The 27,961-nt window shown below is 38.8% G+C and overlaps 2 protein-coding genes across 7 annotated transcripts in view; one reads left to right on the plus strand and one right to left on the minus strand.

Annotated features, from left to right (window-relative positions):
• CEP97 (centrosomal protein 97) lies at nucleotides 1–27,635 on the minus strand. Of its 5 annotated transcripts, none has more exons than XM_068546822.1 (11): nucleotides 27,542–27,635; nucleotides 25,255–25,397; nucleotides 24,335–24,493; nucleotides 22,507–22,608; nucleotides 20,154–20,267; nucleotides 19,434–19,600; nucleotides 13,589–13,753; nucleotides 10,128–10,261; nucleotides 8,929–9,526; nucleotides 5,377–5,452; nucleotides 1–3,827 (listed from the first exon to the last, which is right to left on the minus strand). In XM_068546822.1, the coding sequence occupies exons 1-11, from the start codon at nucleotides 27,582–27,584 to the stop codon at nucleotides 3,123–3,125; spliced, it is 2,406 nt and encodes an 801-aa protein (XP_068402923.1). In that variant the 5' UTR covers nucleotides 27,585–27,635; the 3' UTR covers nucleotides 1–3,122. The 5 variants fall into 5 exon arrangements, with proteins under 5 accessions (XP_068402923.1, XP_068402922.1, XP_068402927.1 ...); XM_068546821.1 differs by having other exon boundaries at nucleotides 2–3,827; nucleotides 8,929–9,703; XM_068546826.1 differs by lacking the exons at nucleotides 24,335–24,493; nucleotides 25,255–25,397; nucleotides 27,542–27,635 and adding exons at nucleotides 24,125–24,197; nucleotides 24,230–24,321 and having other exon boundaries at nucleotides 2–3,827; nucleotides 8,929–9,703.
• The window catches only part of RPL24 (ribosomal protein L24), a 142,814-nt gene that overhangs the window by 92,898 nt on the left and 21,955 nt on the right, over nucleotides 1–27,961 (plus strand). The window lies entirely within an intron of this gene.

Here is a 27,961-nt window from a genome sequence, read left to right on the forward strand (position 1 = left end):
TTCAAGAATAAAGTATTCTGCATAAATACTAACAACTGTGTGGCTAAATATTTTCCTAAAAACATGCATATTATAAGGCCTTTTATAATTGAATTTATAAAAACCAAACTGTATTGTTTATATATCAACTGTCATGATTGAAACTTTCTGCACACCAGGAGAGTTAAAACTTTAACATCTGTTGTTCTGTAAAACTGAAGATGAAATATAATTAAACTAGCTTTTCACTAGAAAATTTTATATATCTCAGCAATCTGTTATACTTCTTGTCATCAAAAAATAGACTCCAAGATGCAGTTATTCTTTCAAAATGTTGGTTTCTACTGCGTTACTCTTTAAGAACCATTTTAATCAAATCACATTTCTTGGAGAAAATTCACTCAGGGTTCTGAATGAATCAGTTGTTTTCTACAAGCAACTCTGCCTTGAGTGGTAGAGTTCTAGCTCTCTTAGAAGTATTTTTTCTCTTTCAAAGAGAATGAAAAATATGTAGAGACTTTCTTACTGACTTACTAAATGTAAAGAATAATAGAAAGTATATAATAAAATTTTGGAATACAATAACGCTTAAGTTTCCACAGTTTTTTTCTATAAACTAGCTATAACCTCAGAAAAGTCATCTAAGTTCTCTGTGCTTTAGTTTCATCTTTAAAACAAAGAGATTAGAATAGACAATCTCTAAGGTTCCTTACAATTCTCATATGGTATGATTCTGTGCTTCTGAAGGAATATTTAATTGATATATTGAATGCCCATAAATCGAGAACTGAACTAAAATAGCACAGCTGAACTAAACCTCTCTTATTAGAAAAACACAAAGACTGTGTTAAAACTCAACTTCTCTAACCTTACTAGGCCCATTCCCTCTTCAGCCAGACCAATGAATAGCCCAGAGTTAAAACCAAATATCTTAGTTAAATAAATTATTTTAATTACACTGTGCCAGCCAGGTCTAGGCTAGGGGTGTAGTTTACATTATTTTCATCCTATTTACATTCAAGATAATCTGTACAGTTAAGGTTGGGGGCTACTTAATATTCTTGCACTTCAAAACCAGTGAAGTTAAATACAGCAGAGTATTAGTCATTATCATATTCTGTCAATTTCAAAATAAAAGTATGTTGAATACCATTTATGGGCTAGAAAAACAACACAAAGGTAAAAAAGAAAATCTTGCTGGCAAATGCTGATGTTCAAATGAATTCAGTTGTGTTTTGCCATTTCTCAAAAAAAGAGAAGAGGGAGGAGATGTCAGGAGAAACCTACTTAGGTAATACTGAACCATGACATTTCAGGAGCTTTTATGAGAATTAATGCACCATGAAGCAGCACTTTGGTACTAGTGCAGTGCAAGTTGGTTTTCCTTTGTCTAACTATGGGCAGCAAATGAGGCACTTAACTGTAAAATAGAAAAATAGGGTAGATTTAAGAAGAAAATTCAAAATCATTCATAAAAGATAATTAGCATTATTCAAAAAGTTAAAAATTCTATTTTTATCTAACATGCATTCAATGTTATACATGCTTTGCTAGGGAAAATCCTTTGAATGTAAGACTGCTATTTTGTTTATGAGACAGAAAATCTTTCCTTTGCAAGAGATTCTGGATTTCTGAGAATGAAATCCAAGTCTTTTCAACCTGAGTGCTACACATTTATAAACCGAGAAAAATGCATCTTACCCATACTGGAGAAAAGTTTCTAACCATCAACAAAGTATAACATGCGATCCCTGACTTTATTCTTGGAAGGACCAGCTTTTATTTTATATAACTTCAAAGAAGGGGGCCTAGTGACTGTAACTGAATAATGAATACATATTTAGCACCTAAATTTAGAGAACAGTTAAGTATTGCCATAGTTTTAAATCACTGTACGTCCATAGATTGGGGGGAAGTCAGATATGTGTTGTTCAATGATATCAGAACATTCTCAAAGATTAAAATATCAAGCTTCCAAAAATTATCCTTGATTTGCGAATGCATCTATCTACAACATTCAAACACAATATTATCATTTCTTCCTGGAGTTACAGACATATATTCTTTTAATAAGTAAAGAAATAAATGAGGTTTATTTTTTCTTTACCACCATTAAACTGTCTTCCGAATGCGGCACTTTTTCAGAAATTTAGATAGAAAATAGTCCTTAAAAAAATGCCATTCATATTCTACCACTGGTATTATTTTAAATGTTCTTTTCTATGAGGCAGAGGTCAAGAGTTAAGTAAATGATCATGGGCCTCTGCTGAAAAACATAAGCAAATATAAAGCAGGAACAAAGAAAACGAACATTAATTTCTGGCAATATATTGGCACATAAGTGCTAATCTATGGGGTCAAAAAATCACTAAATGAAAAGATAATAAATGTTTGCTGTGACATTATTCCAAGAGAATGGAGCCTATACCTAAGAGAAATAGTCTTGTGTTGCCTCTTTAAATAAGCTTGACTTTAATTCTGGATGGAACAATTTGCTTCATATGTTAAAACTGATACATGGCATTAACTAAAGTTTTCCATGAGACAATTTAATCATCCCCACTGAAAAATCATATAATCTTATCTCTTCTCCCTATTCACTTACTAGAAGGCTTCCCTTGACTCATAAGGGTGGAAAAAAGGCTTAAAAACACATGTTCTTACTCCAAGGAGGATGGCAAATTTCAGTAGTTCACAATCCTTACATTTGTCATTTATGTTCACTGTAACCAACTGCATTCCTCACTACATAATTAATTTCCTCACATACAGAAGAATTAAAATTCTCTTATTTATATCTTTAAGGTAAAATTTTCTATCTTCTTTAAGGTATTCTAGTTTATTTTTGAAAGGAAATACATACATAAAAACACAGGAACACTGTTGATTCAATTTAGTTGTTAATAAAGTGCATGTGGCTTTCAATATGAATATTGTTTGACACATTACAGCTTAAGTAAAAAGCTAACTAAATCAAAATGAAGATTCAGCTTAGTACCTAAGATGTGGAAAATATGAGACAAGAATATAAATTCTATATAAATAGTAACAAAATTGGGAGAAATATTCTTCTTTCCCAAAAAAAGCCAACTGAAAATATTCTTAAATTAAATGGACTTCTGCTTCCCAAACAACCAGACATGCTACACAATAATACCAACATGCAATACCTGAAATGTAGAATCACATTCTGACTGCTGCCCTTGAATTTCTGCATCTAATTCACAGTTCTCTGGTGTCTGATTGATTTCATCTTGCAAAGTAGGAGATATGCCATGAGTGTCATCTACAGAAGCACCGTCAGACAAGACATCTAACTTTTCAGGGGAACAAGCTATGTGAAGCTTACTATCTCCCGTCCCTTCATCAAAATGTGTCCTCTCATCAGCATCATCTAGCTGTTGAACTGAAGTTAGATACTGTTCAAGCAGACTATTATCCTGATCATTGTTTGAGCTTTCCTTACTCCATTCACCACGTTCTTCACTAACATCCCCTACATCTGACTCTTTGCCATATTTGACTGTGTCAATGGAATTCCCCATTACGGAACTTTCACTACCTTCTGTGGAACTTTTTTCAAAATCCAAAGAATGCTGTAAACAGTGAAATTGTTCTGTTAAGGAGGAATGAAAACCAGAGTCTGGAAATTCTGGTAAGGATTTCTCTTGAGGAGCTTCATCAGGAGCAATGAACCAATCAGAGTTTTGATCAGAAGAGGGCTCCTGACTTTGGGTGAATAATGGAGGGTTAGATGGCACCAGAGTACTTGATATAGGAGGAACATCAGGACGGCAGGAACTTAGATGCTGGTCCACCGTCTGCTGCCAAGCTTGTAGAGACCTTACCTATAAACCAAAGGATATAGTTTTACTACAAAATATAAATCATGCCTGTTTTACAACTGGCCTTTGAGCATTTTTCCCCAACACTCATGAAGTTGGTAAATGGCAGATGGCATAACTGGAGTTAGAAACGACCTGACTCCCCTTATCCTTTCCATAGCACCCCCAGCCTAGACCTGGCTGGCACAAGTGGTTCACGTCCTTGGTAATAAAAGGTCCTCACCAGCAGAGCAGGGATGGGCCAAAGCAATTCTCTTCCTACTACTGGAAAAATAATCAGAAGCACAATAGCACATGTATAGCTGACTAAGGGGTAAATAAGGCACTCAATAAGATACACTGAGGTTGGGCTTCCCTGGTGGCGCAGTGGTTGAGAGTCTGCCTGCTAGTGCAGGGCACACGGGTTCGAGCCCTGGTCTGGGAGGATCCCTCATGCCGCGGAGCGACTGGGCCCGTGAGCCACAACTGCTAAGCCTGCGCGTCTGGAGCCTGTGCTCCGCGACAAGAGAGGCCACGATAGTGAGAGGCCCGCACACCGCGATGAAGAGTGGCCCCCGCTTGCCGCAACTAGAGAAAGCCCTAGCGCAGAAACGAAGACCCAACATAGCAATCAATCAATCAATCAATCTTTAAAAAAAAAAAAGATACATTGAGGTCTATCTAATAAGACAGATTAGAGCCTATAATATGAGTAGATTCCCTAAAGTCTCATTTTAGATACCCATTTGGGATAAGAGTTTTTAAAAACTAACAATATAGTATATACAACTCTAAAATACCTAAAAATACCCCAAGTTCTTGATAATATGCTTTTACACTTTTAAAGTATAATTAAAATCTCAGAATTTTACTGTAAAATCTGCAACAAGAAAGCAACAGATAGAATTTTTTAGTTTCCCTTTGACCATCCTCCAAGGTAATCACTGATAGCAGGTTGATATGTAGCCTTCCAGACCTTTTACTATGTATTTTCAAATATAATATTATAGGTAAAATCCTATTATAATGTTTGTTTATAAAAATACTTCCAAGGGATTATTATCAAGAAGTATTTGTAGGGATACAATAATAGTAAAACCACTGTTTTAGGGAACTGTCCCTAAAGTGTGCTACTACAGGATTCAAACTCCCTCCCTGGAAGTCATGTGTATCTTTTAGGACATGCATATTATAGCCATCACACACTATTTCAATCACCTTTCATTCAAATAGTCTCAAAAGATAAAACAAGATAGCTACATGAAACTTCAAATTGGGCTTTTTATTTCTACTGGAAAATTATAACAATATCCCTCAATTTAGTACTTTCCTTCAGTGTTATAGTTCTTTATCTCTCTGGTCAAAATTATGAAAATATTTTTCTTCAGACTAAATAAAATGTAACAAAATTCACTGTACTAGTTCAGAGTTAGTGGCAAGGAACACAAACCACATCCTTAACTTTGAGAAAGGGTGCTTACTTTACCTGAAACTACTTACTCTATGATTATCTCAGGAAATCTAGAATTTTTCTTTGTTCACACAGTAGGTAATTCAGCAGGAGGGAGCTTACCTGGTTCCAAAGGAATCTGACAGCCTCTTCTTGTACAAATTTTTTAATACGTTCTTCATCTCTTTCTTTTCGTAATCTACGATAATTCAAAATCCATTACTGATACAAGAAAGGGTGCTTTGAATTGTACTTCTTGTTATGACAAATAAACATATACATTGTAAAGAGATTAATATTCTAATAACAGTCCTTTCCACTTTTAGAATATCTAAGTGAAACTTTAGCTTTAAGCTATGACTCAACATAGAAGGCAAATAAGATGTGACTGAAATTCAGATTATACTGGTTCTACAAAGGATAGCCAGTAATGAAAAATAAAATATTAAATGGCTCTTTATCTGGCCTCAATTTCCCAGCCAAACACACCAAAGAGGCAGGAGCTGCAGAAAGGATCAGGACCACAGCTTGAAACACCCTCTTCTAAGAGACTAGTAGGACTAATCACACCAAATTTCACATCTCTGTTTGCCTCCTGACATATTCCTTGCTATCAACAGACCTTCCCCTCATTCATTAAAGTTTTCACTCTGCGCTCACTGCCCCCCTCTCTGTCCTTAAACTAGTCAGAAACCTAAGGTTCTCTTAGCTGTCCATTATCTCTTAAACTGTCACCCCATTTTGTTCTGAACCTCTGATCTACTTTCTCTAGCCCCCCAAAGCCCTCCTACTGTGCCATGTGGGACTCCCGAATTATAATCAGCAAACTCCCATATACACTCAACCACTGTAGCTCTCTCAAGTGGCAGCTACTTTTTCACTCATACATCAGGGTCAGCACGTTGCTTCTCACTGCTGTTTACAAATGAGTCTTAACCTTCCTCCTTCAAGAACTCCAGCCATCCTGCTAAATTTCCCAAAACTCTTTTTCAAGTACTGACCTCCCATTATCGGTCCCCATTCACTGAAGGCTCAGCACTAGTCTTTTTCTCTGCCCTGTTCCCCTTGTCATTTCTGGAGCTCTTGACATTCACATGGATGCTCTATCTAACAATAATCCACCCCTCATCACTCATCCTCAGTCCCACTCTAGGCCCAAGCATTTTTTTTTTAAACATTTTTATTGGAGTATAATTGCTTTACAATGTTGTATTAGCTTCTGCTGTATAACAAAGTGAATCAGCTATACATATACATATATCCCCATATCTCCTCCCACCCTCCCTATCCCACCCCTCTAGGTGGACACAAAGCACCGAGCTGATCTCCCTGTGCTATGCGGCTGCTTCCCACTAGCTATCTAGTCTACATTTGGCAGTGTATTAGACTCAAGCATTTTGACTGCACCATTTTCGAAAATGATTTCAAGCACCAACACAAACCACTACGTCCAATCCTCCCAGTTCACTTGTTCTTGCCATAACCTGCAACAACCTGGACGACCAATCTTCATCTATGACCACCAAACACATGACCCCTTTCTCTTGTCTTTCCTTCTACCTCGTTTAAATTCTGAGATCCATCATTATAATCATTCCCCTCCCAAATGTCGTCAGCTCCCTGGCCCTTCCCTCTCTCCCCTACCATGTTCAACTGGAAAAAAACCCACTCCTGGCTGAACCATGTCCAAAATCAGAATGGAAGAGCTGAGAGTTGTTGATGAAAATCATACAGTCTAACCTATCGTTCTGCACTTTAAGTTTTTCCTCACCCTGTCCAGTTATCCCCCTCCATTCCCCTTATAAGTTCACTTTTGAGGTGAATACCCTACCTACACCTCATACCTCTCTTAAACCTCCCACATCCTCACCCCTCTCCTCACTTCCAAGTGCTGACCGCATCTTGAATGTTATTGGAAAAGGAGAAACAACCATCAGACAGGACTTCCCTATCCCCCACCTTCAAACCTACCGCCTTACCTGCTCCTACTTCAGGCTACTCCCTCCACTTGTGCACTGGACCTCTTCTTCTCTCACCTTCTCAAGAACCTCCATCCTGCACTTCTTCTTTCTTTGCTCTGCACCATCAGTTCTTCCTTCCTTATAGAATCATTTCCATCAACACATACACCTACTCTATATCTCCCATCTTTAAAAAAGGATCTTAAGTCCAGATTCTCCTCCGGCAACCACCTACTCTCTTCTCTTCCTCACATCAACACTTCCCAAAAGTTGGCTACCCTCACTCTTCACCTCGCATTCACTACTCAATCCTTTCCAAACTGCCTTCATCCCACTACGCACTGAAGCTGCTCTTAAGAAGCTCATTGGGCAGGAAAAGGTTAACTCAACAGGACTAGGGTGTTTGAACCCCGCACATTCTAAAGACAGGACTAGCCTTGACCAGCTCCTGAGAGATACCCTCCAAGCCCTTGGAATATCCTGCCTGATAAGAGTATCTTTGTACATCTGGGACCTTGGTTTATGCTAACAGTGTACTTTCTGGTGAATACCTGTTTTGTTCACCTGAGACCCTGGGCCACAATGCATCAGTTTGACCTTGGGTGGGGGCTGAGGTCTGAGTAGTTAAGGTCAGTCACATGGGCACTCAATGCCTAGGTGACTGACCCCCAATAAAAACCGTGGATGCCAAGGCTCAAGTGAGCCTCCCTCGAGGTTCACATACTTCACATGTGTTGTCACACGTCGTTGCCAGGAGAATCGAGCCCCATGTGTACAACTGCACTGGAAGAAGACAACTAGAAGCTTGTACTTGGTCTCCCCTGAACTCTGCCCTGTGTGTCTTTTTCCTTGGCTGATTGTAATCTATATCCTTTCACTCTAATAAACCATAATCATGAACATAAAGAATAGCTTTCTTGAGTCCTGTGAGTCCATTTTGCAAATCATCAAACCTGAGGATAGCCTTGGGGACCCTCAACAGTCACTGATAACCTCCAGCTGCTAAATCTAACACAGTTCTCTGTCCTCTTACAGCACCTCTCTTCTCTCCTGAAACACTTCCCTGTTGGAGCTAGGAAACATACTCTCCCAGTTCTCCTACCACTCTAGCTGTCCCTCCTCAGTCTCTTTTATTGCTTCCTCCTCTCCCACCTGATAGTATTAATAAATACTGCTGGTTATAATACTAATACTCAGAATAAATCTATGAAATCCTAATTTTCCTGAGTTGACAGTCATGAAAACATGTGAGCCATGGAATGAACAAATAATTTCCACCATAGCCCCCAAATTTTAGCCCCATTTAAGTCCCTGCTATTTTCTTTAATTCTTATGTCACCTACTGGGTTCTATGTAGACTTTCTCATCTTCTCATTTTTATACTTAAAATTCAGTTTTTCTACATTTTCTGTACCTTCCGTGTTTAGGTATACAGATGTCCATAAGGCATGCATTCATTCAAAATTTACTGCTATGCTGCATCTATGTTCCAATTGTTATACTAGAGATGAAGATGCATATGGCAGTCCCTGCACTCAAGATGCTTTCAGTATATTGTAGGAGACAAACCAAGAGTGGCAACATGGTATGGAAAGTGTCCCGGCCACAAAAGCAGTGATTCAGTGTTCTGAATCAATGCTAAGAATCTGACACTCCCAAACCAACAAAACAGCACCCAAACTGTAAAAGTCCTAAACAGGGACTTTTCACCCACCTCCTTACTTCATCAGTTAGGCAGACAATGTGCTCCTGCATCCGGCGCAGCCGGATTTCATAGCGTACATCTTTAGCTTGTGGGTTGTAGTTTCTGGCATAAAAGCCCCGCCAATAGGCCTGAAGCTTGGTGGCTGCTTCATTCAATTTCTGAAGGGCAACTTTATTTTGTCCCAAAGTAACAGATCTGTGGGTTAAAACCCTGCAAGGAAGTTTCTCTGAAGCTGTTTGAGACATGGTTTCTTCACTGTCTGGCTGAGTATGGAAGACATTGTGTCCAACTGACTCAGGAAAAGATGTAAGACTGTGGGTGTCATCCTTTTTGACGGTATTGGTTACTGTTGGCTCAGAAAGAGGTAATAGCCCATCTTTCTCATTTACCTCTGTACTGATAGCACTTTTTGTCAGCTCAACAGAATTCTCATTTGCAGCCCAAAAAGCCTTTTCCCCTTCCTTATCAGAGCCGCTGTTTTCCGGACATTTCACAGATTCATCTGCAGCACCATCATCTTCTAGGCCCAAGTTAATGTCTTGCAGCCTCAGCTCAACTGTAGGTGATACTGGAGAGAGTCCTGACGCAACTGGCATAAAAGTAGACTCTGAAGAGAGAAGACTACAGTTTAACTTGTCTTCATCTGTCTGGATGTCTTCCAGGTGCAGGTCATTTCGAGAATATCTTGTAGTGTGTACAGAGGCTGGAAAGTTATTCTTAACAGCATATAAATGGTCATCATTATTGCTTATCCCAACCCAAGAATTGACCTGGATGACGGGTTCTAAAAGAATCAACAGAACATCATTTAAAACATTAAATATTTAAAGAGGTGTTTCTTCAGTTGGATCCTTTTAATGAACTCTAATCCCTGAAATATAGTAAAGTGCAATGAAATGCTTTCAGTAATTTCCTCCAATATGCCTAAAACACCAAACCAAATATATTTAAGAAAATGAATTCTTGCAATGGTCATAAGAATAATCAAAGTACCAGGTTTCTTCAAAAGGTAGCAGTCCTCTGAACATTTTCAAAAATTAGACATATAGTAGTTATATATGTCTATCTGTGTATATACATATAAGATCCAAATGTTCACTTAAGCTAACAAGTAAAAAATTATGAAAACATGTACTTTTTTTGTTTGATGATACCAAACAGATCAAACAACTTGGAGAAAAAGGATCAGAGATCAGTTAACTTCTTACCACTTTCCTGGACTACCTGGCAATCTTGAATGGGGCTGGAATGCTCCGGTACAAGGGATGCCCTTGTTTCAACAGGAGCAAGAGAAGACGACTCTTCATTTTGGCTCTGGTTCATCAACTGCCTCTGGTGAAACCTAAAAATCAGTAACATCTGATGTGATTTAACGCAAACCAAAAACAGAAAGCTTTTTCTGCTTCCTTTGAAAGGTAACACTGTCAAAAAGGTAGAAGGTTTTAAAAAAAAAAAAAAAAAAAAGGTAGAAGGTTACAAGTTTTCAAAGTATATACCTTTGAAAGGCAAGAATATAAAATGGGAAAAAGACAGTCTCTTCAGCAAGTGTTGCTGGGAAAGTTGGACAGCTGCATGTAAATCAATGAAGTTAGAACACACCCTCACAGGGGAATTCCCTGGTGGTCCAGTGGTCCCTCCACGCTCTCACTGCCAAGCACCCAGGTTGGATCCCTGGTCGGGGAACTAAAATCCCACAAGCCGCTCAGCACAGCCAAAAAACAAAAAACAAACAAAAAAAAGAACACACCCTCACACCACGCACAAAAATAAACTCAAAATGGCTTAAAGACTTAAACATAAGACAAGACACCATAAAACTCCTAGAAGAAAGCATAGGCAAAACATTCTCTGACATAAATCATACCAATATTTTCTTAGGTCAGTCTCCCAAGGCAATAGAAATAAAAACAAAAATAAAAAAATGGGGGGCTTCCCTGGTGGCACAGTGGTTAAGAATCTGCCTGCCAATGCAAGGGACATGGGTTCAAGCCCTGACCCAGGAAGATCCCACATGCCGCGGAGCAACTAAGCCCATGCACCACAACTACTGAGCCTGAGCTCTAGAGCCCGCAAGCCACAACTACTGAGCCCACGTGCCACAACTACTGAAGCCTGCACACCTAGAGCCCATGCTCCACAACAAGAGAAGCCACGACAATGAGAAGCCCATGTACGGCAACGAAGAGTAGCCCCCGCTCACCGCAACTAGAGAAAGCCTGCTCACAGCAACGAAGACCCAACACAGCCAAAAATTTAAAAATTAATTAATTAATTAATTATTTTTAAAAGCCATAAAAAAAAGGGACCTAATCAAACCTACAAGCTTTTGCACAGCAAAGGAAACCATAAAAAAAAAAAAAACAACAACAACAACAACAACAACAAAAGAAAAGACAACCTACAGACTGGGAGAAAATATTTGCAAACGATGTGGCTGACAAGGGCTTAATCTCCAAAATATACAAACAGTTCATACAACTCAACAACAAAAAAACAACCAACCCAATCGAAAAATGGGCAGAAGACCTTAACAGACATTTCTCCAAAGAGGACATACAGATGGACAGTAGGCACATGAAAAGATGCTCAACATCACTAATTACTAGAGAAATGCAAATCAAAACTACAACGAGGTACCACTTCACATGGGTCAGAATGGCCATCATCAAAAGTCTACAAATAACAGGGACTTCCCTGGTGGTCCACTGGTTAAGAATCCACCTTCCAATGAAGGGGATAGGGGTTCAATCCCTGGTCAGGGAACTAAGATCCCACATGCCACGGGGCAACTAAGCCCATGTGCCACAACTACTGGGCCCTCACGTTCTAGAGCCTGTGTGCCACAACTAGAGAGAAGCCCAAGCACTGCAACTAGAGAAGCCCACGCACCACAACGAAGACCCCACATGCCGCAACTAAGACCCAATGCAGCCAAATAATAAAATTTAAAATAATAATAAAATTAAATTTTAAAAATTTTTAAATTTTTTAAAAAAGTCTACAAATGACAAATGCTGGAGAGGGTATGGAGAAAAGGGAACCCTCCTACACTGTTGGTGGGAATGTAAATTGGTGCAGCCACTATGGAAAACAGTATGGAAGTTCCTCAGAAAACTAAAAATAGAATTACCATATGATCCAACAATCCCACTCCTGAGCATATACCCAGACAAAACTATAATTCAAAAAGATACATGTACCCCTTGTTTATAGCAGCACTATTTACAATAGCCAAAACATGGAAACAACCTGAATGTCCATTGACAGATGAATGGATAAAGAAGATGGGGTACATATACACAATGGAATACTACTCACCCATAAAAAAGAATGAAATAATGCCATTTGCAGCAACACGGATGCAACTAGAGATTATCATACTGAAGTATGTCAGAAAGAGAAAGACATACATATGATATCACTTGTATGTGGAATCTAAAATATGGCACAAAAGAACCTATCTACAAAACAGATACAGACTCACAGACATAGAGAACAGACTTGTGGTTGCCAAGGGGGAGGAGGGCAGGGAGAGGGATGGACTGGTAGTTTGGGGTTGGTAAATGCAAACCATTACATTTAGAATGGATAAACAACAAGGTCCTACTGTACAGCACAGGGAACTATATCCAGTCTCCTGGGATAAACCATAATGGAAAAGAATATTAAAAAAAGAATGTCTATATGTGTATAACTGAGTCACTGTGCTGTACAGCAGAGATTGACACAACATTGTAAATCAACTCTACTTCAATAAAATAATTTAAAAAAAAAAAAGCAGAAAGTATATACCTTTAATAACCCCCAAATTACAAAGTTTCATTTAAAAGCACTGGATAGAAAAGGTTAAGAAACTTATTTTTAAATCACATAGTCAGACACCATCATATGCATATACACGCACAAACCTTCAAAGGCAGGATCTCTGATAAAAGAAGTGACTACTAAACGCTTCTAGCTATACCCTTTTTTTTTGGCCGCGCTACACGGCTTGTGGGATCTTAGTTCCCCAACCAGGGATTGAACCTGGGCCCTCCTCAGTGAAAGTGTGGAGTCTTAACTACTGGACCGCCAGGCAATTCCCAAACTATACTTCTTTTTTTTAATTTTTATTTATGTTTGGCTGAGTTGGGTCTTCATTGCCGCGTGCGGGCTTTCTCTAGTTGCAGCGAGCGGGGGCCGCTCTTAGTTGCGGTGCGCAGGCTTCTCATTGTGGTGGCTTCTCTTGCTGCGGCGCATGGGCTTAGTTGCTCCGCGGCATGTGGGATCTTCTCGGATCAGGGATAGAACCCACATACCCTGCATTGGCAGGCGGATTCTTAACCACTGCACCACCAGGGAAGACTCCAAGCTATACTTCTTAATGTTAGTATTTTAAAACCCATATGAAACACCCATATTAAGGGACAAACGCAGTTTTTTAAAATCCCACTCTCCCATGCTGCTTGGCTCTCCACACTGAAGAAATGATTAGCAATGCAGTTGCTGGGGAGCAAACTGGACTGCACTGCAAGGTTCGGTTCCCCTACAGACTGCTGCAGTGACGAGTGGCCCAAGTGCCCAGAAATGTGGGCCGCAGCACTCGCCTCAGTCCTACTAACCCTGCAGGAAAGAGTCAGAGGTATTTTCACTTGTGAATTCATCAGCCACTACAGATAAATGGGCTCACCTCTGCTTGCTCAGAATCTTCTCTAGTTTGGCATCCTCTGCAGTTTGAAGACCCAGCGTAGAAGTGAGAGGACAGACTGTAGCCAGATACTGGACAAGCTGGATGTGCTGGCCAGGCCGATACGCTCTCCCCTTGCCTTGACTATACAGCCATTCAGCTTTTAAACTGGAATTGAGGGACATAAAGAAGAAGGGATGGCACTAGGGTAGACAAGATACATTTTTAAGCAATAATGACTCTTCCTTCTTAATTTACCTTTATAGCATCCTTGGATATTATTCATAAATAAAATTCACTCAAGTTAAAAAGAAAATCTATTCTTCTGATTCATTCTCCTTATTATTACAATGTTTTAAACCTTTTTTTTTTGCTTAGGAGCACTTCCAAAGATTTGTACTAATGGCTCCAAATATTTTAAAATTATTTTCAAAGAAGCAATGAATAGTCCCTCCATTCACTATCAAACTGAAGTACCTAAATACATAAATTGTGTTTAAATCCATTAGTTCATAATGATAGTTTTTTTTTTTAAAGCTAATTGGTCACAGCTAAAGGATGCTAGTGAACTACCAACTCATTATTTTTAAAAACTGGTAAATAAAGGAGACAAATTAAATATTATTAATTCTACCTTTCCTATATAAACTATACCAATGACCAAATAGTTACTTCATAGAAGTATTCCAGCTAATAAAAAAATTAATGATAGAATTAAAATTTCACCATTTTGCAACTCTCAATGAATTAATGGATTTAGGCACTGATCATTAATAGCTACTCCTAACACAAGAGACAACCAGACACCATGTGCCTCTCAATAGAACCCACAAAGTAGTCCTTCCCCCAACAAAAATCGGATCAAACCTCCATATCCAACTACCAATTTACAGGAAATACAGAAGGAGAGGAGTATGCCAAAGGACACGGAGACACAGCAATTGGCAAAATAAGCACAGTGGGACACTCTATAGGACAAATAATCTGATTTCTTCAACAACCAAAAAAAGAGAAAAGAAAGCAAAGAAAATAAAAAGAGGAGGGACCCATAGAGAGATTTGAGAGCATCATCTTGGACCTCCAGCCAAGTCGAGCCTTCAAACGACTCCTGCCCCCTGTGATCTCACCACAAGATCCCAAGTGAAAACTACCCAATCAGCACAGCCAACCCATGGAGCATGCAATGACAATACACTGAAAAAGAGAGCAGGAAAGAAATTTATTTAATATATCAACCAATTACAATGTATGGCCTTATTTGGATCCTGTTTCCAAAAATCCATTACAAAACTGCATTTATGAGGACTACTGGAAATGTAAGCACTTAACTAATATCTGGTGTTATTATGGAATTATTGTTAAATTTTTTGATAAGTGATAATAGTATTGTAGTTATTTCTTTAAGAGTCCTTATCTTTTAGAGATGAAATTATATGTAATCTGAGACTTGTTTCAAAATAATACAGGAAAAGGGGGCATGGGTGAAGGTATAGATGAACAAAGTTGGCCATGAATTGAAAACTGCTGAAGTTGGGTGACAGATTCATGGCAGGTCATTACACTACTGTTTACTTTTGTAATATGTTTGAATTTCTTTTTAATTAACATGCTTTTGCCTCAATTTTATCATTCTCAAATCTGCCCATCAACTTGAAGTTAAAGTTGCATCATTTTAGCATACTTTGTTTCTCTGTACACCATTTAACTCAGCATTGCAAACAGTTTGAAAATCACTTCTAATCCACAACCATTTTCTTCAATCTTCATATTAAGGTATCCACATTAGGCAAAAAACTGTATAGTCCAAAACTGTTAAGCCACCCCAGATGTATTATAGACTGAAAAGAAAATGGTTCTTTTGATAGCTGGTTAAATAGTGCAGAAGAGTCTTGGTGCAGTAAAATGAGTTTAGTTTTCTGTGATGTGCCAGTGTCACAAGAAAGGAGAAACTGTTTTCTAACAATGAGATATAAAGTATGCCAAACTGATTAACTGAAGTCATGTAACAATAAAAATTTTAATACACTTAATAAAAATAATTAGAAGTATTTCTTCCATAGACACATTCCTGTGGATTAAATAAAGCTCATTCAGAATCTTCATGAACTCTAAGTTTCCATAAGTTCTCCTGCCAAGCAAATGGTTTGTTGAGAGGCTGTCCCTAAAAAAGGTCCATTAATAGAGGACAATCCCCAACTTTAATAATAGCTAGCAAGCGACATTTTCAGGTTATAGATGGTTTGTATTTTGGGAGGAAAGAAAAGTGAAAGTAAAAGGATACAGAAGGAGGCTCAGGTATTCCACAGTTTAAGTGTGTGAGGTGAACCACGAACTGTGGAGTATCAACTATTGTAAGATCTGTTTTTCTGCCTTTGCTTCACATTCATCAATAAACACACCATTACACAAGTTTATTAATCCACACAATATTTTCTTAGGTAAAAAAAATCTCTCTGCCCATTCAAAGACAAAATTAAAATTAATTCAGCTCTAACATATTAATTTCAAATCACTGGAATATGACTTTTCTCTTGAAATTAAAGGAACAGTCTACATTTTATAACAGGGATAGCAACTACTGAGAGAATTTAAAACTGCTCTTTCACCTAATTAAAAAAAAAAAAGGAATAATGGATGAAATGATATCTGGTATTTGCTTTTAAAATATCCTAACCAAAAAAAAAAGTGCGGGATAGATGAAACGGGATTGGCAAAATGTTGATAACTGTTGAAGCCACATGGTGGGTATTTAGGTGTTCATTATGTTACTCTACTTCTGTATATATTTTAAACATCCTTTCAAAAAAAGAAACATCTCCAAAATTCTGCTCCCTAAGTTCTGATCTGTAAGCAACAGAGGTGTAGCTTGGTACTAGGTCCTATAAACAGTAAAACAGAGATTGAAAACAAATTCAGAAAAAACTCCAAATACTGAGGTGTTACACAAAGGTCCTTCCCCAGGTGTGCTTCTCTCTGAGAAAGCCCTCAGCCAAAGCACCACAGCGGTGGGTGACTGCTCAAGTTACTTTTTTGGGTGACACACACACTCAAGATCTGGTTACCCAAGGTCATCAGGGAACTTGGGATACTTTTCATCATGGAGAAAAAATTTAACTTGGTTGTTCTTAGCAAATAACAGGCTGGGTAGATACAAAAACTAGAAATTCCTTCCTGCCTATCCTTCAGGGCAATTCCAAGGTTGACCAGGAAAATGCTGGAACACTACTCAGGCTACCCACTGATTTTTCAGTCAATAGCTCTCCCTTAGAATACTTCCTCCCTCCAAGACAAAATACTTCCAGAGTTGTTTTAAAACATGGGAGCACTGTTTACAGACTACACAGTTGTCTCAGACATCAACTGCAGCAGCATTTTTCTCAACCACCTAGGTTCTTTGGTTTGAATAGAACTCTATTTACCCACTCTTCTATGCACTGACATTTGGGTTGTTTCCCAAATGTCCTACATAGCTCCCAAATGTTTGGAGCTATTATGAATAAGGCTGCTACGAACATGCTTATATACATGTTTTTTGGTAGACATAAGCACCTATTTCTCTAGGGTATATACCAGAAACCAAACTGCTGGGTCATAGTGTATTTATAAGTTCAACTTCAGTAAATACTGCCAGTTTTTCAAAATGGCTGCACCATTTACACTCCTAGAACAGTGTCTGACAGTTCCAATTGTTCTACATACTCATCAATATTTAGTATTGTCCATCCTTTTAATTTTAGCTACTCTGCTGGGAGCTGGTTGATTTGAAGCCTCCATAATAAATGAGGAAAAAAATAATCTTTCTGAATTATCAAAAAAATCAATATAGTGGTTATCTCTAGTGGGGAGGGGAGTTATGATGAGAGTGGGGCAAAGGAGATCTCTGGAGTGCTGGTTTTGTTCTAGTCTTATTTTCAGCGATGATTATATGGGTATTTTTAAATATTACGTTTAACTATTTCTGAATTAATATGATACTGTGCAATTTTTTTTTAATGTGGGGGGAAAAAGAATCTGTCTGAGAAAGGCTTGCTATTATGCTACACTCCCACCTCTTCCTTCCTCCCATACTTTAGTGTAGAATAACCCCAGAGAGAGAGAGGCTACCCAAGTAAAAGTCCACTCTTCCCTACCTCTTGAAGAATCTGAAATTAAACATCTACAAAACATTATAGAGAAAGTTCCAAAAAAATACAAATTCACCTTAAAGTTACTTGGGTTAAAACCATTTCCACAGTATAGAAACATAGCCTTTGCATTATTATTCATCTATTCAACAGATATTTTCTGCTTTTTAACACTAGCTTTAGTTTCTGCAAAACTCTTCAATCCCCAGTCCCTATCCTTAAGTAATAATGACAGTTATCATTTATTAAGCATCTACTGTCTGACCAGTATTATGCTATATCCATTATCTTTAGTTCTCATAGCATCCTTGAAAGCTAGGTAGTTTTAGCCACATTTTACAGATGAGAAAACTAAGGCTCAGAGAAGTTATGGAACTTGTCCAGGCCACATTGCTAATGGGCGGCAGGGAAAGATGTGAAGCTTTCTCTTGTCTCTCCTGACCAGGTCTCATTCTCTTCCCAGGTCTCTCTTTATACCAAACCCTTACCTCTGCCCATCTCACCATGCTGCTGCCATATATGAAAATGTTGCCAGTCCTACTCCCACAGAGAAATCTGATAACGTCTTTCTTTCTATTAAAGGAAGATCCAGAGAAGATAATCCAAGTAAACCCATATTCCAGCTTTAGAATTACCCACAGTTTGAAATAAAATAAGGTATCTGAATACAAAGCAACACTCACTGCAGGAAAAAGGAAAAGCCACACTTTTTTGTAGGCAAACCAGAGCTGACATACGTCCCGCACCCTACACCAGCACCACCACTATGTATCTCCTGGTTGCCATTCCTCACTGCCCCACACCCTGTACGGCAACTAGATGAAATAGCAGACAGAAAGAAAAGGAAAACCCTGTCAGTAATCTACCATTCCTTCTGCCGTCGGGAAACCCCTCAAGTGACTATCAATCTGTAGAACAGAAGGACAAAAACAGCGAGGAAGAATGTATGTGTTGAGTCCATGAATGCAGGTGTGTATGCAGTGAAAGGAAGAAGAGAAATGAGGCAGAGTGAAGAGAATTAAGTCATCTTGACTCTCACTATCCTCTCTAAATCCACCCCTTCTTGTCCACAACCTAGTTCCTTACCTCCCCTAAGGCTCTGATTCTACTGATCGTGTGCCAGCGTCCAGAAGACCCCATCATGCAGGGGTCCCAGCTCCAAGCTGCAGAAACCATCAAAGATCTAGAGAAGGGGGAGTTCCCACTTCTGCTGTTTCACAGGTAGAAGGTGAGGACCCATCAGCATGTCTGCTACCAGTTCCAAATTGGAACTCTGCACGCATTTTCCCAAGGTCACTGTTATAAAGGGTAGTTGGGTACTAAGGTATTATTTATACTGCCTTTACAATATGATGGACAGCTTTTGTGGGATTGATCTGAAATTCTACACAGCATCTATAACACGGTTTCTATATAGAAATGCTCCAAGCCCCAAACAATCGATTAACAAAAGAATTTTTAGAAATCAATTTGTTGTATCTTGGGCAAGAAGTTAAACTCACTAGCCCCAACCTCTAAGGCTGATATTTATTTCTTATCCTTTTTTAGAAAGGATAAAAAATCCTAAATGAACAGCACAGAGTCTGCTATATGATGGTACGAATGATCTTAATTTCTAAATGCACATTTCAAGAAATATTCAGTTTATTAATCTGTAGTAAGCTAGAAATGGGCCTTTCAATTAACTTCCATGATAAATGTGATGTTACAGAGGTCACGTTCACCTTTCCTTCTGCGAAATCACGTATCCATCTAGGACTCTGAGGTTTAAGCACCAGCTGACGATGTATGGCCGATAGTCGAACCCTGGAATGGAAGGTGTTGCCATCACACAAGGATTGTTCATGATCGACAACTGTTCCAATTCAGTTAAAGATGCCAGAAAAGAGATCTGGAACAAAGGACATCTTTGATGAATGAAATGGACTACTCAGTGTCAAGCGCAGGGCTTCCACTGATTACACATCTTTGGCAGTTTGAGAATGTAACAATTTCCCTCTTGTTTTAAAAAGTGACAAGTAACACTCTTATATTATCCACTGACTTCCAAAATTCCAACAATATGGCCATCTGTCCTTGCTGCACAAAGTCCCTTAGAAAGCACTGTTTCCTAGCAAAGAGAACCCTATTTTGAAAATATAACAGCAGCCAGAAAAAGGTGCACAGCGTACCTTATTAACCTTGTTAATGTACATGTCCCTCTACCAACAATTACTTCCCAATGGAGTGATAAGTACAGCATTACAAATGAAATTAAGTCTTAATAACCCACTGACATTAAGTAAAAGTAGAAAGAAAAATAATGGTCTTCTACAGCCAAGTGTTTCATCCTGATAACAGTTTCTTCCAAGATGCTCACAGTCTAAAGTGAGCTCACAACCCTTTCCTGCATCTCTCCTGACTTTCCAGCTTCCCAGATCCCATAAGATACCCTCAAATTTTACCTCATTTAAGTCCCGGATTTCATTTTCTGCCAAAGAAAGTATAGCAAGACATCTGGGTAGATAAGCAGGTGCCATTCTAAGAGAGGTGATGATATTTCCATGTAAAAGTAGGGTCTTGAAAGTAAAAAGAAAATGCATTACAAATGAAAAGATTACAAATTGGTCTATTTTGATAAAACCAAAATGGTGTGTACAAACATAAAGTGATCTGTTTTATTATACTTCTCATCACACACAAATCAAAGACTGTTAATGCTGGAAGGGTCCTACGTGGTCTTCTGGTCCAATTCTCCTTTTTCACATCCACATTCTAAGCTCAAGAAAGTTTAAAGACTTGTCCAAGAACATATGCTTAGTGTAGGCATGCTGTGAGATTTAAGTTATTAAAACTTGAGCAATTTCCAACATACTTGTTCATTTCCTTTTAAAACATCAAAACAGGGGGTGAGAAAAGTGAAAGAAAACATTCACTAAAACAGTCAGGTATAAAGCAAATTTTCCAAGAGAGAGAGATAACCCACAAACCATAATTTGCAATTATATTCTCTTGGTAACTTAAAGCTTGAGGAAGGTTGAATGTGCTTAGAGATGGTGCTGACTCAAATTAAGTCAGCAACAATGAAGAATAAAGCGAATACTCCCAACACCCAGGATTTTTTTTTTTTTTTTTTTTGGCCGCGTTGGGTCTTCATTGCTGCATATGGGTTTTCTCTAGTTGCAGTGAGCGGGGGCTACTCTTCATTGAGGCGCATGGGCTTCTCATTGCGGTGGCTTCTCTTGTTGCGGAGCACGGGCTCTAGGCACGCGGGCTTCAGTGGTTGTGGCTCTCGGGCTCTAGAGCGCAGGTTCAGTAGTTGTGGCACAAGGTTTAGTTGCTCCAAGGCATGTGGGATCCTCCTGGACCAGGGATCAAACCCATGTCCCCTACATTGGCAGGTAGATTCTTAACCACTGCGCCAGCAGGGAAGTCCTAACACCCAGGATTCTGATAAGGTAATCATGCCTCCATTCCAGAAAAAAAAACGTTCAATCATTTTTAGTTCATTTGAATTCTCTTAGTATCTGGCTACATCAAATTGCTTAGAATAATTGTTGCTAAAAATGATTTCTGCCAACAATATAGTGAAATTTGAGCTAATAATACTGTTTCTAAGGTTAATGAATTCATCTGATGCTAATAATATCCAATGGAGCAAAAATATGGAAAAAGCCTACACATGTTGAAGCTGTGGTGCCAACTGTTACTTATTTCAGTGGTCCCCAACCTTTCGGCACCAGGGACGGGTTTTGTGGAAGACAATTTTTCCACAGACCAGGGCGGGGGTGGGCGGGATGGTTTGGGGATTATTCAAGCGCATTACATTTATTATGTACTTTCTGTTATTATTATGTTGTAATATATAATGAAATAATTATACAACTCACCATAATGCAGAATCAGTGGGAGCCCTGAGCTTGTTTTCACTCCACTCACTGATAGGGTTTTGATATGAGTCTGCAAGCAATTGATTTATTATGGTCTCTGTGCAGTCAAACCTCTCTGCTGATGATAATCTGTATTTGCAGCCGCTCCCCAGCGCTAGCATCACTGCCTCAGCTCCACCTCATCAGGCATTAGACTCTCACAAGGAGCGTGCAACCTAGACCCCTCGCCTGAGCAGTTCACAGTAAGGTTCGCGCTCCTATGAGAATCTCATGCCACTGCTGATCTGTCAGGAGGCGGAACTCAGGTGGTAATGCAAACGATGGGGAGCAGCTGTAAATACAGATGAAGCTTTGCTCACTCGCCGCTCACCTCCTGCTGTGCAGCCCGCCTGCCGCTCACCTCCTGCTGTGCAGCCCGTTCCTAATGGCCCAGGGGTTGGGGACCCCTGACTTATTTGATTGCATTCCCCTCTATAAAAAGTGCTACAGGCCACAGATTTTTTAAATTAAAGTGAGGTTAATTTTGATAATTTAGTAATATCTGTTACTAAAAAAATAGCAATCCTGAGTGTCAAAAAACAAAGTCAAGTTCAGGAATGTTTACTCTCAAGCCCACCAATATGTTATGTACTATATAACTGAAGCTGCTAATGTTGGCTGATTGGGCATGAAGGGAATTTCATCATGTCTGTTGGATGGTAAACAAGAATTACCCTTAACTACAACAACCAGTTTTAGTTAAAGTAAATCAATTATAGAAATTAACAACAAAAAGTTCCATACTTAATTTCTGGTACTCTAATAGAATTTTTATCATAATGAACACTACCTGTTCTTCGTAACAGCAGGCTGATTTTAGATCAATTAGGTTACTTTCTCTTGGTATTTTAGTATAAAATTTCAGAAATGACATAGAAAACACACTTACCTTCAGTGATGCCAATTTAGATAGATCACCTATCTGGGGTATGTTATTGTCTGATAAATCGAGGTGTTGAAGAGCTGTGCAGCTATTGATTTGTTCCATGGCCTATTACAAGAAAAGGATCACATTATTTCACGCACATGAAATCAAAAAATGAAATTCCTTGTGGAAAAGTAATGTGAAGTATTTTTATGCATACACTTTCACCTCAAAATCATTTAAAATACTTTTCAAAATGCAAATAATAAAATACCAGCAGCACTATAATTTAGACTAAGAAGTAACAGATGCTGCTGTGGGTGATGATTAATATTTAGGAAAAATGTATCAGAAAATAATTGAAATATTACAAATAGTAGCTGACTATTTGCAGTTTTGATAGACTCTTCGAAAAGCCTTGGAGACATTTTAAAGAGCATCAAATAAATCTAGCTGAAGTGCAAATAAATTTGAAGAGGAGCTAGGAATAATTCCACTCCTCAACTCTAGGGTAGAACTTGCCCTGTACAGTTTCGAACAGATATCAACTTTATTTACTATGATTTTATTAATATGAGTCTTGTATGATGGAAAAATATTCACTTTAAATATTGAAGGTTGACCAGTATACTCTTTTTGTTTGTATCTATTTAGCAGCTTTGAGGGTCATACTGTGGCCTGATTAATGATCCAGCTTTACAGAGAAAAAAATGACTCCTCTTAAAGTTGAAAGTTATATTAAATTAAAATTTGTATTTATTCAAAAAAAAAAAAAATGAAATTCTTCCCTACTTCCTGTGGCTGAGCCTCTTGCCTCCTCTGCACATTATCAGAAGCAGAGGAGCAGGGCTTAGTAAGAGAAAAAAGAGGCAGTGCCAACAGAATCTGGCATATTACTATATAGCTAGTTTCTACCTTCATTATCTCTGTAAGAGTAGAGTCAGATATTTACAGCTTAAAGAAACTTTTAGTGATGACACGTGACAGTTGGTATAACATAGAGTTTACAAGTTAACAATAGAGCCAAACTGCCTGGATTCAAATCCTGGCTCTGCAACTTCCTGACTGTGTGACCTTAGGCAAGTTACTCAACTTCTCTGTACTTCAGTTTCCTCATCTATATAATAAGCATAAAGACTGTACCTACCTTATTGGCTGTCATGAGATTGACTAAGTTAAAACAGTTAAGGTGGTTAGAATAGTACTTAGCATATATTACATACTCAATAAAAGTCAGTTATCATCATTTAATCCAGTTCCCTTACCTAGCATATCAAAAAATAAGACACAGAAATATTTATTAACTTACCCCAAATTATAGAGCAACTAAGTGGTAGCAGCAGGACTAGAATCCAGACCTCCTGACTTTTAAAACAGTATATTTTCCACTGTACCATTAAACATGTACATAAAACTTAATTCAGCATGAATTTTCAAAATGAGATTTTCTTTTTCAGTTTATGTTAACTGAAATTACCTCTGGGGAATGGGAGTGGATACTTTCACTTTTTATTCTGTTTATTTCTATACTGTTTAAATTTCTTTTTCACAGCAAATACTTTCGTGAAGTAAAAAAAAAACAAAAAACAAAAAACCTAATTACTTAAAAAAAAAAAAAGAAAGAAAGAAAGAAACAATTCACCTTGAGATTATTTCCTGTCAAATTCAGCCATTCCAAATGTACTAGCTCCTTTAGGCCTTCCACACAGCCAATGCTATTATGAGGCAAATTAAAGAAACAATTCACCTTGAGATTATTTCCGGCCAAATTCAGCCATTCCAAATGTACTAGCTCCTTTAGGCCGTCCACATAACCAATGTTATTATGAGGCAAATTAAAGAAACAATTCACCTTGAGATTATTTCCGGCCAAATTCAGCCATTCCAAATGTACTAGCTCCTTTAGGCCTTCCACATAGCCAATGCTATTATGAGGCAAATTTAACACCCGGAGTTGGGTCAGTTTGGCCACACCCATCATCCGCACCAGCCGATTATTAGCCACTGACAACTGTGTAAAGAAAACATACCATTATTCTTAGGAGTAAAATATAAATATTACTTTCACATTAGGGTGGTTAAAAAGATTTATTTATATGGCCCAACATTCTCAAATATACAAACCCAATTTGTACTTTTCACATATATTGTCTAAAAATTCTGCAGTGCAACTATTAGTTTGTTGTTGTTGTCATTCCTAAGCAGTGGAAAATACATATAAAGCTGAGCAATCAGACCTCCTCCAACTACTAAAAGAAAACATCTTTAACACAGCAACTACTTGAGAATGTAAACTCCACAATAACAGAGTCCTTTCACTATCTCCATCAAAATCTAGAACAGTACCAGACACATAAGGGCCCAATAAACATTTGTTGAAGGAATGAATTAATCAACTCTTTACCCCCACCATGAAATAAAAGGTTATCTTAACAACACAATATTTTGCCAACATAAAATGTTTTCTTTTTTAACAAATGCTCTTTTTTCTAGTCTACTCTAAAGGTAGCAAAAATGTGTTCATCTTCAGGAGAAATTTAAAAAGCATCACTTAATAATCATCATGTAAAAATTAATTTTTTAAATTTTTTCTTAAATTATTTTATTCATTTATTAAATACATTTATTTTAGTTATTAAAAGTTTTAAAAATTTAAGGCAATATTTACTGCTTTCTAGGCTTGCAGAGTTACTTTTTGTTATCTTACTCTTTTATTTTGTATAATAATAAACTGGTCTTATATAGCTATTTTCCCCACATAGCAATACCTACCTGTATTAAACGTTTGCATTTCTCAAGATTTTCCAATTTAATAATCTGATTTTTATCTAGAATCAAAGTATGAATATCAACTTCATAGGGTAAGTTTGGACTTAATTTCTGTAGCCCCTGTCCTGACCAATTGACCACTGATCCTTGAAAAGAGAAGGGAAACTGTTAGAAAACACAACTACAACAGCTGAGCATAGGGATAAAATTATACTCATAAAATCTTATACATTTAGAGTTAGAAAACACTAGAGCATAATAAATATCAAGCTTTAAAATCTAAAGCAATCGATTTCTAAGTGACTACAGATTGAAATTATTCATTTTCCTTTAGAAATATCAAATTATACCTAGATTTGTGATATTCTACTCAAGTTTCTTTTCTTTCTTTTTTTAAATTTATTTATTTATTTATTTTTGGCTGCATTGGTCTTCGTTGCTGCGCATGGGCTTTCTCTAGTTGTGGTGCGTGGGCTTCTCATTGCGGTGGCTTCTCTTGTTGCAGAACACAGGCTCTAGGGTGCCCAGGCTTCAGTAGTTGTGGCTCGCGGGCTCTGTAGTTGTAGCTCGCAGGCTCTAGAGTGCAGGCTCAGTAGTTGTGGCGCATAGGGCTTAGTGGCTCCACGGCATGTGGCATCTCCCTGGCCCAGGGCTCAAACCCGTGTCCCCTGCATTGGTAGGCAGGTTCTTAACCACTGCGCCACCACGGAAGTCCCTCTACTCAAGTTTCTTTGATATAATACTTTGGAATTCTTCATATTTAAATGTGAACTATTACTTCCATATTTTGTGTCTAAGTAATGACAGTATTTTTTAAATGTAACTAATCTTTTGATAGAGACCAACCTGCTTACAACCTATCAGTATATCCTAAAGTGCCCAAACTATTTTGAAAATCAAAGTATAGTTAATGTATCTACAAAATGGAAATAATATACCTGATTCACTAAATTGATGTGGGGATGAAAAGAGAAACCATATGAACAGCACTTAGTCCCATTCCTGGCACACAGAATTCAATAAAGTAATTTGGTATATTTAACAGACGTTCAAATCCTGGCTCCACTAAGCTAATCACTGTGGTATCTTGGGCAAGTTATTGATCTCTTTTGGGCTCACTTTTCTACTCTGTAAGATGGGAATGATAATAATACCTGCCTTATAATGTTGTTCTACAGAGAAAATGAGATAATTAAAAAAAAAAAAAAGGCACTAAGAACATAGTCTTGCTCATATAAAAAATGCTCTATAAATGTTAACTGCTATTATTAACAGTACATTGCCATGGTGGGCTGGAGGTGGAGTTTAAGAGCTGCAGATAGATTTTGATATCTACCACAGATAGATTGTGCGGAAGGGAGGGCCAGAGAAACTGCCAATTTCAAATTTCTACCCAGATTAAGATTCCTGCGGGAAATAATTATGCGAGATTGCTCTCCTGAAGGGTTTCAACCAACGTTTTTCCACTGTCTAATGGCTTCTAGCATTTGGGGCGGGGAGGGGGGGCGGTCATTCGATTCTGAGAATTTGGTGAAAGCTATATACCGTCCCAGGAAAATGCATAGCCTTTGCACACAATTCAAAGGGATCAAGAGACCTCTTAGACTCTCCCTCCTAGATAATGAGCCCCAGACCTAAGCGGTGGAGACGGGCCTTCACCCTCAGCCCTGACCCTGACCCAGAGCCTCCGAACCGTAACCAAAACAAAGGAGCTCCGCTCACACAGCACCTACAAAAGCACCCACGCCCCGCGTTCCGCTGGGCAGAGACCAAGCTATACCCCAGGACCCGGTCTGCAGAACAAGGGGTGGAGAACCGTGGGCTCTGGATAACCCCCAGATTTTATCACGGCCACCAGACACTTCCAGGAAAGGGTCCAACGTCAATCTAGAGAGCTGTGTTTGAGACAGGGTTTTCTTGAACGTTCTGGGAAAGGGGGAGATCCTGCAGCTTTCACTTGGGCACCCAGAATTCAAAGTAAACATCCAAGAAAGGTTACCGCGGCCAGAAACCCACCGCCCAGTCATCCTCAGGAGCGCGGGAGCAGCGCGAAGGTCTCTTGGGGTTTGTAGTCCCCCGCTTGGCCCTCGCCGCGACGCCGGAGAGCCAGGCAGCGCCCAGGGGACTACAACTCCCAGAGGGCAGCGCGCCTCCGCGTTGCCCACAACCCCACATCAAAAGAACTGGTCCAGAATTGCACCCCTAAACCCAGTCTTCTTCTCTCCACCAGGCAACTATAATTCAGTTCTATGGAGTAAACCTGGGGACCCAGGGGTGGGGATCGCCTTACCTTCTCCAAGAGGCAAAGCCGCGTCGACGCGCGCCACCGCCATACTTCCCGCTTGCTAATAATACCAAGCAACCGTCCTCCGACTGCTCGGTGGAACTCGTAGTCGGGAGGAAAAAGCCAGAGACTACAGCTCCCAGGATGCACGGCACCCAAACGGCCCAATTGGCTGCCTGCAACTAAGGATGCGAAACCCGGGTTAGAATCTGAGCCAAAGTGAGTTTGGGAACCGGGTCAACTCCCTTGTTTGGCAGGCAAGCAGGCTATTGTTAAATGATCATTTCACTCTCTTTTCTAGGTGTTTTCGAAATTTGACACTTTTACCATCGGGATGATTATAAGGTCACTACTCAATACAGACCGAATTTGAGGACTCATTGCTAGAGACTTCTAGCAATGGGGGCTGTCCCTTCTTTTGACAAT

This window comes from Eschrichtius robustus, chromosome 6 (assembly GCF_028021215.1).
Source record: "Eschrichtius robustus isolate mEscRob2 chromosome 6, mEscRob2.pri, whole genome shotgun sequence".
NCBI lineage: Eukaryota > Metazoa > Chordata > Mammalia > Artiodactyla > Eschrichtiidae > Eschrichtius > Eschrichtius robustus.

Coding starts and splice junctions, on each gene's coding strand:
- CEP97 (XM_068546821.1), bottom strand. CDS start 27,584: ATGGCGGTGGCGCGCGTCGACGCGGCTTTGCCTCTTGGAGAAG. Junction 24,494..25,254: donor AATGCAAACGTTTAATACAG/GTAGGTATTGCT, acceptor TTCTTTACACAG/TTGTCAGTGGCTAATAATCG. Junction 9,704..10,127: donor CCAGGTAGTCCAGGAAAGTG/GTAAGAAGTTAA, acceptor TGATTCTTTTAG/AACCCGTCATCCAGGTCAAT.